Below are 13,812 nucleotides of genomic sequence, written 5' to 3' on the forward strand. Positions count from 1 at the left end.
TGTGCAGTCCCCTTCTTTCTTCTCCTCCAGCTGTGGAGCTTCAGGTAGTACAGAGCCTCCATCCAAGCCTTTAAAAGAGATTGTCCAGGTCTGGTCAGGAGACAGGGAAGAGATGCAGTGAGTGAGGGCGACCTGAGGCACGTGGCTACGCTCCACATTATATAAATCCACAGCACTTTTATGGGCTCCATCAGGGTAGAGATCTAAATCTGGGTTAACAAGCAGAGCTTACCGCTAAGAGTCCAGGGCACGAGAAAAGAGAGAAAAAGTCTCCTGTCTGAAACTCATTTCCCATAAATCATCTCGGCTCACACTCTTTGAAGTGGCTTTCTTAGAGTTTGGACAGGAAGTGTCGGGCTTAGGGGTTTTTTTCCCAACCCAAAGACAGAGAGGGGAGGAATGAGGAAAGGAAAGGCAAGGAAAGGAAAAACAAGAGAGGAGGAACACATATGTGCTGTGATGCTCAGAGCAAGTAGTAATCCACACATAAATAGAAACGCTGCGCAGCATGCAGAAGAATATGTGCTAAGCCCGGTTTGGACTCTCATTGTTTGCTGCTTGTCATCTTCTGCGGATGCAGGAGAGGAGGAGGAGAGGGGAGGAGTGGCGCGGTGTAGGCTCCCTGCCAAATGCAAATATTGTGGAATAAATGGCGGTAAAGCTCAACCGTTGCCACTTTGCACCTAAGCCTGTGTTGAATTAACACTGTTATCATAAACAAAACATTATGTTAACGCGGCAGCGGGCTGAGCATCGACAGATGGGTAAGAGCATTAGGGAGATACCCGCCAAAGGGTGCTTTTCACCTCCTGTTTGGGCTATTACAATTCACAGGCGAGTCATGGCTGCAAAAGCGCCCATGGCATATGGCCCAGTAAATATTGACTGATATTTTAATTACCCTCTGCATAATCTAATAATTAATCACAAACATTACAGTTTCACCTTTACCCGGTGCCGCTTTTAAACAGGCACAGTCACTTTCTGTGGATTAAGAGTTTTTCATATTTTTAATGTGGCGGCATGGAGCAACACTCTCCTAATGAAATGCCTTCCGGTGCTTTCATTGAATATGTTTTTCTCAGCAAATGTTTCTCTCATCATCTAATCAAATGTTTTCTTTTCTATCACAGTCTACATCTGAACACATATTTGTGGATTTTAGGGCACATTTTACAAATCCGACTGGCTTTCACATGCTTGAAAATAATATTCCCCTGAATTCTATATCCAGGCTGAGAGACTGGAATTGGACCCAGGACCCTGTGGACCTTCTTCAAAGCGGCCTAAAAGGGAAGCAAACCAGCTCCTAATGACAGACTACATTATGTTGATGAACCCCAAACAGAGGCCTCCATTGCTTTGCAAGTCTATTAGAGAGAGCTAGATTTCTGCCTTTTCTGTGCTTGAACCGCAACAGGTTTCAGGTCATGACTGCAGACTGTATATAAAAAATGGAAGTAGCACCCATTGATTTTGCAATTCCACATTTAAAAAAGTCAACACTACCACCATGGTGGGTTTATGGCTTCCACCATGGTTTTATTATTACTGTCTTTTCAACGTTGGAGTTTATTTAAATAAATCCTGCATGTGTATCCTGCAGTCTGGAGACTGACTTGCGTTTAGAGCCAGGGCCAAGTGGCCACCTGAGGAACTGCACGGATGTAGCTGCAGATCTGCATCTCGGACAATTAGCAAAATGTAGGCTCATTTAAAAGCTGGCACAACATTTGAGCGCATTATTTTATGAAAGCAATATTTTCTTTGTAACTGCAGAGATGCATAAAGTTGAAAACAACAGTTTTTTTAACAGATATTTCTTGTTGTCTGAAACAAGCACACAAGCTTACTGTCACGGCTCAACGGCACGAGGGAACAGGGATGGACACAGGCGCAGAAACCAACCCGGAAGCGAGGTGACAGAAAACAAATGATTTATTTCCGCCCACAGGTAAACAAAGGTGAAACACAAAGCGACGCCACCACACTAGTGGCGCGTAGGATTCGTCGGTGATAATGAGGGCGACCTAGACACCTCTAGGAGACGGCTGAACAGCGGGGACAGCGGGGAGGTAGAAACAGGACTAGGTAGGGGCCGGGGGCACTGGAACAAGAGGAGATCACGATCAGAGGGATCCAGCAGACAACCAATAATCCTCCGCAGTTGAATTGAATTGCCTTACTTGGTTTCAGATGGAGGGGACAGGTGGAGCGGAAAACCCGGAAGCGGTCGAGGCGTGGGGAGGCAGGCAGGTGAGCGGTGGGCCGGCAGGCCACGTTGTGTAAGCAGCTGGCGGCCCAGGTCCAGGAGGACGGGAGCGAGGGGAACAAGATCTCCACTCCGGGTGCTATCGCTGAGGACAAGAAAAGACAGGTCAGTCATCACACGGCGTTAAGACAAGGTTTAGGATGCTCCACTGAACTAACATGGGAATAGCAGATACTCAGGCGATGAGTGGTTGAGAGCGCAGGTCTGATATACCGCTGGCACGATTGCTCACAGGTGGTCAGCCAGGGAGGGGCAACCGGACTCCGCCTAAAGGAGGAGGAGCCGCTGTCTGAGACCTGCAGGTGCCCCCACCAGACCCTGTAAGACAGCATTGTCCTCTGGGTAAAACGCTGCCTATGAAATGTGCTCAAAATCCCCAGACTTAGCAGCAGGGTTTTTTTTTTATTGAGTTTACTGTGACACATAAATGTTTAACGGGGCTTTTGGAACATTTCAGTCCAAATAAAAACATTTAACACACGTCACAGGAAGCTGATGAATGATGATGTAAGTTGGGAAAATGTTCTAGTGCATAAAATCATCAGGAGGCAAGAAAAGTCTAAATATTTGGCCAATCAGAAAAGAGAAAATACAGGAGGAGTTTCAAACACTGACACTGCACTCATTTTTCCACAGTACAACAGGAGCATCTGAGTGTGCTGCATTCATGTCTTGCATTCTGTAAAGGGGTCGTATGCAAAGAAAAGCTCGTGGAGCTAAGCTCAGAAACTGGGCTCGGAGTCAAAAAACGAGATACAACACCCTCGTGCACACACACACACCTGCAGGGTGCACAGCAGCATCCCACTGTCTTCCAGGAGACACAGAGGGGAGGGATGTGGAGGAGCGGGTGGGTGGATATGCACCGGGTCGCCACATCAAACTCCTCGCAGGCCAGAGGAGTTCAGAGCAGGCATGTGTAACACAGCGATTCAGCATCCAGCAACTTAGCATGCAAGAGAGGGCGAGCAGATGAAAACCAGCGAGAAGCACGCAGAGCCTTGCCAATCTTTTCGGAGAAGGCGGCAGCTTCTTCTTCTTCTCCTCGCTCTTGTTGCTGTTTCTAGGCAGGCTGTTAAAACATTGAGTAACACATTTGAGCAACAGTTGGATGGGTGGAAACCTGCTGTGTATATTGTTCTACTGTGATTGCATGAAATTCCCCTCTAATTGCTCTTGTTCCTCCACACAGGACAACAGCTGATATTGAGAACATCTGAGAGCTCTTAGTGTGTGTGTGTGTGTGTGTTTATGTGTGTGTGTGTTTATGTGTAGAGTTGGAGGACAGCCTGGAAAATTAGGCAGCAATGTTTGACAGGTTGGACAGCTGATTGTAGCTTTCACCTGCGACTCGGTGTAGGTGGGCATAGAGGGGTCCATAAAGGTGCCATATGGAGACCATACAGACCAAAAGTGACAGGAGACTCTGACAGACGTGCCCCCGACTTCATTTAAAGACATACATCTGATCTTTTTCTTCTGAACAATGCTGTGCTGAGGATTATCATCTTCGTAGTTTTGGAACGTTTCCTCTTAATTTGTCTTTGGAAGATGAAAAAAGTAAAAGCCTGAAAAGAAACGCAAAGACTTAGTTTGGCATGAGAGTGGTGCGGTTAGTGCTGCACCACCCACAGAAAGCAGGTCCAGGGTTTGAGTCCCCCATCTGGTCCCTGTGTAGAACGACATAGCGTTTGACAACTCTAAATCATCTCTCTCTGTGACAGGCTAGAACCTTTCCAGGTCGCCCTCTGTGGCAGGATAAGCCCCCCCCCCAAAAGAAATCTGAAAAAAAAGAATCTGAACTGGATAAGAGTTACAAAAAATATAATGCATAATTTTTTCCCTCCTGTTTCTAATAAACTTCCATTGTGCGCATGACATAATCTATGCTTACACAATGACAACCTCTGTGTCGAGTTGTCATTGTGTAAGCAGCTCTATTTAGGTGAAAGTAGCATCACCAGACTGCAAACAAAGTATTGCCTCAGAATCCTAAACCTTCAGAATCTTTAGCATCAGCGTCCTCGGTCAGTCTCAGCCCTCTTTAATAATATTAACAGAAACTAAGGTGACAACACTAATTTAGGGCTGGCTGTGGCTCGGGAGGTAGAGCAGGTCACTTGCTAAACTGAAGGTTGGTGATTTGATCCTTGGCTGCTCTCTGATGTGTTCATCGGAGCAGGAAAGTTAGATAGAAAGCACTCAGGTGTAGGAAAAAACTGCTCAGTAAGACTAGAGCTATATGCAAGCACATTACATGATGTAGTACAAGACCACTTTGCTTCCATTTAAACTCAAACTGTGACTGAACCTTCAGCTACAGCTGAGGCCAAAGAGCGTCAGGAACGCCTCACTCTGTTGTTAGAAAAATATAAAATGGCAGAAAAACTGTCTGAAAGGAAGAAATAATAACTTCAATTGCCGTCCTCTGATCAGACAAATGACTGGACGAGTCACATGCTGGCTTTAAAACTTTGGGAACCTCTTCTTTAACTCCTTTCTATAATATTTGAGCACATCCAAGTCTGCAGACCCAAGAGTTTCTGTACTCATAGAAACTTGTATTTCACTGCCCTCTGCTGGTTGATTAAGAACGGTTGACACTCTGGTCTCACACAGTCCAACACCACTCTGAGTTCTGATTTAAGAGTCTTAGCTTGGTATGCATAACAATTTTGAGACCTCTTCTGAAAGAAGACATGACACCAGAGGTCAGTTAATAAACAACAATATTTAACAGAAACAATTCATTTTTCTTTGAAAATATTCCTTTTGAAACGTCTTGATGTATTCTCAATCATCCAGGTAAGTAAATCTCCAAAAGTTGATTCTGTTCATCTGGACGTAGCGTTTTGTGGGAGAAACGTTTCGTCACTCATCCAAGTGACTTCTTCAGTCTCAGCTGACTGCAGGTTTCCCCAAATCTTATAAACAGTACATTTGCATAATGACTGAAACCAGCCCACTGAAGGAACAATGGGCTGGGAGGTCAATAATGGAGGACATCTAAAAGCTGACGTGTACCGTAAATCTACACATACGGATCAGCATTTAAGGTTTGACTCTCATCATCCACTGGAGCACAAACTGGGTGTCATCAGGACGCTACAACACAGAGCGAACACCAAAACGTTTCTCCCACAAAATGCTACGTCCAGATGAACAGAATCAACTTTTGGAGGTTCCTTTTGAAATTTACTATTTAATGATGGCGGAAGTGGGTCCTTGGTTCAAATCCACCTACTGGCTGGGTTTTAGATAAGATAAGATAAGATAAGATAGAACTTTATTAATCCCTCGGGTGGGTTCCTCTGGGAAATTCGACTTCCAAAAAAAGCACAGCAACAACCAAAGTTACAGTTACAGAACTGTTATATATATACACACACACACACACACACACACACACACACACACACACATACATATAAATACAGAGACAAATATAAATAAAATATACAAAGGGGATAAATAGAATAAATAGGAATAAAAAATAAAAATACAAGTGAATTGCACATTTCAAGTATTGAGTCTATTGCACTGTTGACTATTTACAAAAAGTATTGCACAAGGTATTGTACAGTGAGGTGCAGAGGCACTACAGCTTAGTTGTGTTCTCTCTGGCTTCCTCCCATAGATGTGTATTTAGTGAACTTGGAGCTTTTACATTGCAGATAGGTGTAAATGGTAAATGGACTGATTCTTATATAGCACTTTTCTACTCTCCCGCAGTACTCAAAGCGCTCTATACAACATGCCACAATCACACCCATTCTCACAAGCATTTTCTCTGTACTTAGCGCTTTCTGACTACATTCACACACACATTCATACTTCGATGGAAGCATCGGAGAGCAACTTGGGGTTAGTATCTTGCCCAAGGATACTTGACATGCAGACTGGAGGAGCCAAGGATCGAACCACCAACCTTCCCATCAGTAGGTGACCTGTGAATGGTTGTCTCTGTGTTAGCCCTGTGTCACATTGGAAACCTGTCCAGTGTGTTCCCCACCGTTCATCCTATGGCAGCTGGATCAGGCTTCACCCGACACAGACTATACGCAGTCCTGTGAAAAAGTAATTTCCAAAGATCATAGTAATTTGATCTTTTTAAAAAAAAATTTTTTTTATTCTTTTTTAACAAGCAATAAGTGGTAATCACTGTAATGAAATCAGTTCACTATAACAATCAAACGATGGAAACTAGTTGGAACTAAACTGACTTCTCAGCTAAAAGGCTTTATTTATTTTTTTAAAATCACAGTTTACTCATTTATGCATGAAGGTAGGTCCTCTTTGTTCAAACAGAGAGGCTGTGAGCTTCAGAGTAAGCATGGAGCCAAGCTGCACCCAGCAGGTGAGAAGCTCCATAGAGCAGATACTCCTCACATGACCGCTGGTCAGTGCTGGGCCCAGATACAGGCATGAATCGATGCCCGGCTTTAAATCCAAAAACCACCATCACCACACAAAAGTGAACGAGCTCTCCCTGTGATGTCAATGAACCTCATGGGAGTAGGTCAGATCTTACACAGACAAATGGATAAATCAGAACTTTAATGTTTACGCGAGACAAATCATTTTCACTATCAAAGAAGGACATGGCCACTGCGACATCAGCCGCGTGAGTTGAAGATCACTCCAAAAACACAAGGGTTTGACAGGAAACTGGAGTGCATGTAGTGTGTCTGTTTGGTCAGCTGAAAAAGATGAAAGAAAAATGAAAAAACCCAGAATGTTCAGATATCAAACTTTCCAGGTTTATTTCTAGAATACATCTTTATATCACAAAACAGTCTCCAAAATGCAGACTAGGATCTGTATATAAACTGTACAAAGCAAGGCACTATACACTGAAAGAATTAAAAATCAAACATTTCATCATCATCCTTTGTTTGCCTTTAATCAGGTCTGTATCTGTCCCACAGTAATGACACCGTCATTCATATCAAGAGCTTCATTTGATCAGTAAACAGCAAATGGTGATCTGTACAGCTGGAACATGAGACACAAACCTCTGCAACATTTATTATACACTTTATTTTGTTAGGTTTTCAATATCTGTTGAGATTTTTCTTTTTTTTTAAAAACATTCTACATGGATGTAATATAAATATAATTTATTTTTAATGCACAGACATACATAGCAGAGAGTATCATGTGGAGGGAGTTCAGCAGGCTGACAGACCTGCCGACACCAACATGGCTGCAAGGCTGACAGTGTAAGGTGCTCCTGCTCAAAGTACACAAGTACATACATTAACAGAGTGGGAATTTACATGACTGCCATTAAAACATGCATCCACTCACAATCCTCTCCTACAACCAAAACACTGGAGTATCTTTTCCCCACACATCCAGGCAGCCCCACCCTTGGAGTCTGAGTTTTCTGATGACATCAGCAGCGCCCAGTTTTTCATCATTCAGAAAAGTCCTTTGGCTTTCTTCAAGTTCATCTGCTTCCAGCCGGGCAGAGCGCCGAACTCCTCTTTGCTCATCTCCAGGGCTCTCTGTGGGATCAGTCACACTCAGAATCAAACAGACACGACGCTCTGCTGCACACACTGATCGCAAACTCAAAGTACTCAGTCCTGTAGCCTGCACTGTGCGTGACAAACATCTGAACACATTCATGCATCAGTGAAGTTAAAGACGCATTCGATTTTCCAAAGTGCTCACAACTCCAGGATTCAGTTCACACGCGTGTGAGTTGTGAGTGAACAGCCTGTAACCAAACATGCTATAGTAGAAACACGGTGTTAGAAAGGAGAGAAAATGGGTGACAATGCTGAACAAGGAGTGAACATCCCAAATCAGACAACTCACCTTCCCATAAGCCCCCACACCCTGGAGGGTGGAATCAGTGAAACAGGTAAGTTCATGAAGGGACAAAAGGAGCGAAACATGACACCATTAAAAACAAATGGAAGAAGTTGGAGAGTCAGAAGGAATGAAAGGAGGAATAAACAAGAGAAAAATCGTTAAAAAACAAACAGAAGTGAGAAGTAACGTTTGACTCATACACTGTCCAGCTGTTTGAAAAAAGTCAAACTACACGCTGGCTGCAAAGATGCATGACCTCAGCTGAGAGTCACAGATAAGGAAAAGACAAACAGAGAGGATAAGCTGGAGAATCAAAAGGTGCAACAGCAGTACTCATGCTCTGGGGAAGGTTGCTAACATTCTGGGTCATTAAACCAAACCAATGACTTGAAAGACAATTTCCCTGAAGTGCTGACTGAGCTGCAAAATTAGGAGGCGATCCTGTCTTGGTTCACCACAACAAGCAACTACTTAATGTACTGTATGCAGCACTTCAGTAGAGGTTGTACTACCTGTTGTTGCCTATGTATGAATGAACTTAAAACAACTTAAAAACAAAAAAACTGAGGTTCCTTCCTGGTGCTTCCTCACCTCCTATGACAGATTTTCTGGAAAATTAAAAGGCCGCTCCTTCCCTAAGTGCCTGTCTTGTGCTCTCTTACAGTGTTTTACAGTAGTGAATACTAACATTTAGTATTCTAAAACTAGACTACAGTCGATGTAGTCAATCTATGTTGTGACCGGCACAACAGAGTCCAGAGAAACTCTATGAGGACACAAACTTATGTGGCTTCAGAGCGGTTAGCTCGTAATGCCCAAGTTACCAGGTAAATTAATGCTGACCATCATTAGCTGGAGGGAAGCTAGAGCTAATAAAGCCCTTCTGGCCAAATTTAAAAGTGGAGGGCTGACATCAGCAAGTAATTTGATTCATGGTGGTGACCTAAATCGACCCAAGGCTGTTGTTCTTCTGACTGAAATAAGCCAACTAACTCACAAGCCAACACAGACCAACTTTACAAAAAAAGATTGTTGTCAGCTTAGTTGGAAAATGTTTTCTTAGAGACTTTTTGACAAGTCATTTATCAGTTCTAAAACGAAGCAACCTTTAAATAAATCACGGGCTCTTCACACTGGACATTTTTACCTGGAAGTCCTCATCAGACAAGTAGACCTCCAGGCGGAGGGGATCCACTCCCTCAGGCAGCGGCCGAGCTAGGAGATCGGCCAGCGGATATGTGGTCTTACAGAGCCGGGCCAACACATCCTCCACCAGAATAATCTGATGATAAATTTCTGCCTCCTAGAAACCAAAACAATACAACATAATTTTTTTGAGCTGATATCCAGACGGACCTGTATGCGAGTCTTTGACTTGTGCACTATTTGCTTCATATGTTGATATTAGTACGCACCCTCTCAGTGATCTCAGCGATGTCCTCTCTGTGCTCCCAGCTGGGGAACATGTTTGTGAAGGTGAGTGGCTCCAGACCAGCGTGGATCAAATATGCTTTGGGAGGCTTCTTCTCATTCTTTTCTGAGGAGAAAACGCAAGAAATGCATTTTAAAACAAGCAAACATCCTTCATTAACAACCAAGATTTCATTTATTTATCTGGGTTCCAAGATCCTGGGGTTGGTTTAGCAAAAGTGTCCACAACTACTGGATGGGTTGTATATTTATTAGGAAGAAAGTGGAATACCTCTGCAGTACTGCAGAACCATCTCCATGGCACACTTCCTGTCCGAGTCCCAGCGGATTCGGGCCGAGCCAGTGCTTTCACTGTCCTGAGGCCACCAGCCCTGCCACAGGTACACCTCATGGTGGTTGTCCACCAGGAACAGGGCTGATAAATAGGTGGAAAAAAAAAAAAAAAAAAGACGATCACATCTGGTATGCTTCATTGTCAGATTTTCAAGTGTTCAGTTAAGTGGTCATTTTTGTTCAGTGCAGCGCTGGACATGACTGATGGATTTGTCCTAACAGTTGAAAACCTAGACCTGCTGGTTCTGGTGAAAACTCAGCACACACTAAAGTTGTCATTCCTAGCATTCATTTCAATGTCTCATTATGGGATGTGCCTCAATCTGTATCCCTTCACGAGCATTTATGTCCTCATGCAACTCTTGATTGGCTGGTGATTGCAATGACCATGTTGGACAGAACCATCCACCAACTAGCGTGCACCACTACGCTGTTATTATTCAAACAACTCTTCTTGTTTTGGATCATCTCCCAACCGAGGGCTAAACAGGCTAGTTAGCTTAACTCTCTACAGACAGCTGCATGGTAAGGTAGTTTAAAATGCCAGGCATCACATACAGTCCTCCTTGTTATCACTCCAGCTAGCAGTGACTGAACCCTCTTTCCTCTGGGCTCAACTGTGCGTTGGAACAAAGTATCGAGTAAAGACACCAGGGCTGCTTGTTTTGCTTGAAAAGTCTCCAGCGATGGTACGCTTCTGCTCCAAGTGTAGCCTCAAGCAATGCTCAGGTCTGTGCCCTTACTGCTACTACTGAGATAAGCTTTTCTGGCAAAAACAAACAGCAATAATACAGAGAGAACCCCAACAAGAAGACAACCTCCTTTGAGCAAGCACTTCGCAACAGTAGGAAGGAAAAACTCCCTTTTAACAGGAAGAAACATCTGTCAGAATCAGGCTCACAGGGGAACAGCCATCTGCTGTAACCAACTGGGGGTGAGGGGAGGACGACAGGAAAAAAGATACAAAAAAGACAAAAGAAGTGCTTACCCTGAATAATGACTGCATAGTAGTGCAAGCTACTTAATGGTAGTTGGTTATTGTGGTCACCAACCAATCAGCAGCCAATTAAAGGAGATAAATGGTTTATTTGAACCATGCAAGGAGTCACACCCCATAGTGAGGGGTCTCATGCATCTCATTCTGAGAACTGGAGTTATGGAAGTAACTTTAAGTTATAGGGAAGTGATTCTGGCAGACATTACAAACATTTAATCCTTAATCACACCGCCCTTTGAGATTCTACTTCTTTTTCAATTATTAAAAATATTTGGTCTTCTCTGCTGAGTTTAGCTGAATTTCTAAAGCTGTTTTCATATTAAAAATACTTTATCAACCATGTCCAAAGTGCGACCCTTACTTGTAGCACTCTGGATGCAGCTGATGACATCAGCAAACTTAAAATCTCGAGCACAAGTTAATTGTCACATCCCTCAATAGACAACTACATTTAGAAAGTTGTTGTTCAGCCTGAAAACCTGTTTCAAGAAAACTCTGGACTTGTGTTAAGAGATTAAAGCTGCTTCAAAATGAGTGCAGACACCGTGTGTGTCTACTGTACCTGGTTGGGAAGCTGCATACAGGTCCTCCTGTAGGAAGGGCATGGAGTTGACCTGCTTGGGATCTCTGGCGGGATAGAGAAATTCCACAGCTGCAAACTCTCCTGAACTGCTGCTCAGCTGGTACAGATGAGGTGTGAAATTAAATCTGCCTGGATCTGAGGGTCAGAGGGAGAAACAGACAACGAAATGACAAATTTACAGCTGAAAAAAGTTAAAAGAATTAATACGTACAGTTACTTAAGTGCTGTGTTTTTGTTGTATACTGTACTAATACACAGAGCTTAAATATGTTTTTTCTACCACAATCTAAAATCTGAATTATATGAACAGCTGTGAAATCACAGTAATTCGTGTGGTTTTTTGTTTTTTTTAAATAGCTGGATACATTCAATGGTTTTTGCTTTTGAAAATTTTTTTAACAAATATATTAGTCAAAAAATAAATGGATAAAAGGAATACTTTGAAATCACATCAGATTTGATCATATCCCGATATAACCTAGGTTACGTATTAGGAACAAAAGGATGCCACATCCTTTGATGGAAACGAAAATTACAACATCAAACTACATACAGCTGAAATCAAAGACAGCCTGAAAACAACTCAAAAATGGCACTCAGTAGTTTGTATGACTCCTACATGCTAGTATGCATGCCTGACAACGTTGGAGCATGTGGCTAATAAGACAATGGATGGTGTCCTGGGGGATCTCCTCCCAGATCTGGCCCAGCCTCTCACTGAGCTCCTGGACAGCCCGAGTTCAACCTGGTGGCGTTAGATAGACCACAACATAACGTCCCACAGATGTTCTATTGGATTTAGGTCAGGCGAGGATGGGGGCCAGTCAATGGTGTCAATTCCTTTATCCTCCAGGAACTGCCTGCTTACTCTCACCACATGATGCCCAGGACTACCTGCACCAGCGCAAGAATCTAATCCTGATACTTAATAGCAGCCAGAGTGCCGTTGCCATTTTGTTACCGTTTTATGGTATCATGTGACAAGAAGATGATTTCATGGCCACAATAAATGTCATATTTAACAATATTATCCGTAGTCTCCATCAGAACAGGACAATAAAGAAACAATATTATGTGAGGCTGCAGTGTTTGGACTTGCAGGCACAGATGAAAAAAATAAGTCCATGGATCTGCATTAAGTGTTTAGCTTGTGATATTTTCTTAACATCAAAAAAAGATGACTTCCAGTTTTTATTATTACAGAATGACATGCATTTTTGGAGGTTTGATGTAAAATAATTCTGCTCTCTTACACAAATTAAATTCTTCCCAAAGCTTCCCAGATCTGGATCCGTATCATCTGTGCACATTATTATGTCGTTTATACTTTTCTAAGTATTAAAACTGCTATAGATCAAGATTTGCACTTGACTGCTGAAATTACTCTTTTTTTTTTGGTCGTACTAAGTAATAAAAGCCATCGGTTAATTAAAAACACTAAAAATATCTTTCAGGGGAATAACCTCTGAACAGATATGATATTTACTAGTTCAGTGAAGATGAATATTGAGTTCATGTGCTCAGTAATTCCAGGAGCAAATCAGCATTTTTGCCTTTAATAATTTATTTACTGATGTTTTAGAGGTCCCTTAGAGGTAATCAGGAACAAATTTTGGGCTTAAAAGACTGAAAATCTAATCTCTGTCGTCATGAGTTGAAAAAGCATTATATATTATAATGCTATTCTGCATTATTTTATGCTAAAGTGTGATTTAGAATCCTGCTTTGAACACTGACCACCACAGCTTAAGCTTAGAATATCATATTTACTAGTGATACTATTCAGAAATGCCTGAAATGAGTGAAGTACTTTCTCTACAATTGTGAATGCAGGACTTTTACTTGGAAAGGAGAATTTTGACAAGTGTTCCCACCTTGCAGCATGCAGTCGTAGGCTTTCCTGTCCCGCCTCCCGAGGGCTTCCCAGAAGCCCGTGGGCTCTGCTCCCTCATCACATTCCTGGATGGTGACCTTGCTGCTGCTGTGAAGGCCGGCTTCCAAAGGACAACTGCAAAAGAACAGAGTGTGTCAGACTACGTGGTCACAACTGAACTCCTGACAAGTGGAAAACAGAGGTTTGCACTCACTGTTCTTTGATCTTATTGGCAGCAGTGCGCGCCACCTCCCGCGTGTGCACCTGAGACTTGCAGCCATGCCACAGGTAGATGAGGGCCTGGCTGATGCTCAGCAGCACCATGGAGACTCTTGAGCGCAGGCTGCTGCAGTGACAGGCGACCTCCAGCAGATGGCCCTCTACCTCCACCTCCCCACGCACACAGTACAGACGCCAATCATCTGAGACAAAGAGGGCAGATGAACGGAAGTGAACGAGATGGCCAAGTTATTTGGAGGTGTTTAAAACAAAGAAGTTAA

General features: G+C 43.1%; 1 protein-coding gene across 4 annotated transcripts in view; it reads right to left on the reverse strand.

The window, feature by feature from the left end:
- Nucleotides 1-7,032: 7,032 nt before the first annotated feature.
- svila (supervillin a) overlaps nucleotides 7,033-13,812 on the reverse strand; it is a 63,496-nt gene continuing 56,716 nt past the window's right edge. For all 4 annotated transcript variants that reach the window (XM_085362610.1, XM_085362609.1, XM_085362608.1 and 1 more), the window contains 8 exons: nucleotides 13,527-13,734; nucleotides 13,314-13,447; nucleotides 11,419-11,574; nucleotides 9,798-9,941; nucleotides 9,511-9,632; nucleotides 9,243-9,398; nucleotides 8,099-8,119; nucleotides 7,033-7,782 (listed from right to left, as the gene is read on the reverse strand). In XM_085362610.1, the coding sequence (XP_085218736.1) occupies nucleotides 7,696-7,782; nucleotides 8,099-8,119; nucleotides 9,243-9,398; nucleotides 9,511-9,632; nucleotides 9,798-9,941; nucleotides 11,419-11,574; nucleotides 13,314-13,447; nucleotides 13,527-13,734 (1,028 nt within the window). In that variant the 3' untranslated portion in view covers nucleotides 7,033-7,695. The remainder of the gene's footprint in view (nucleotides 7,783-8,098; nucleotides 8,120-9,242; nucleotides 9,399-9,510; nucleotides 9,633-9,797; nucleotides 9,942-11,418; nucleotides 11,575-13,313; nucleotides 13,448-13,526; nucleotides 13,735-13,812) is intronic.

This window comes from Diplotaxodon limnothrissa, linkage group LG9, assembly GCF_057381915.1.
Source record: "Diplotaxodon limnothrissa isolate DT_005_m linkage group LG9, D_limnothrissa_male_GT1.1, whole genome shotgun sequence".
Taxonomy (NCBI): Eukaryota; Metazoa; Chordata; class Actinopteri; order Cichliformes; family Cichlidae; genus Diplotaxodon; species Diplotaxodon limnothrissa.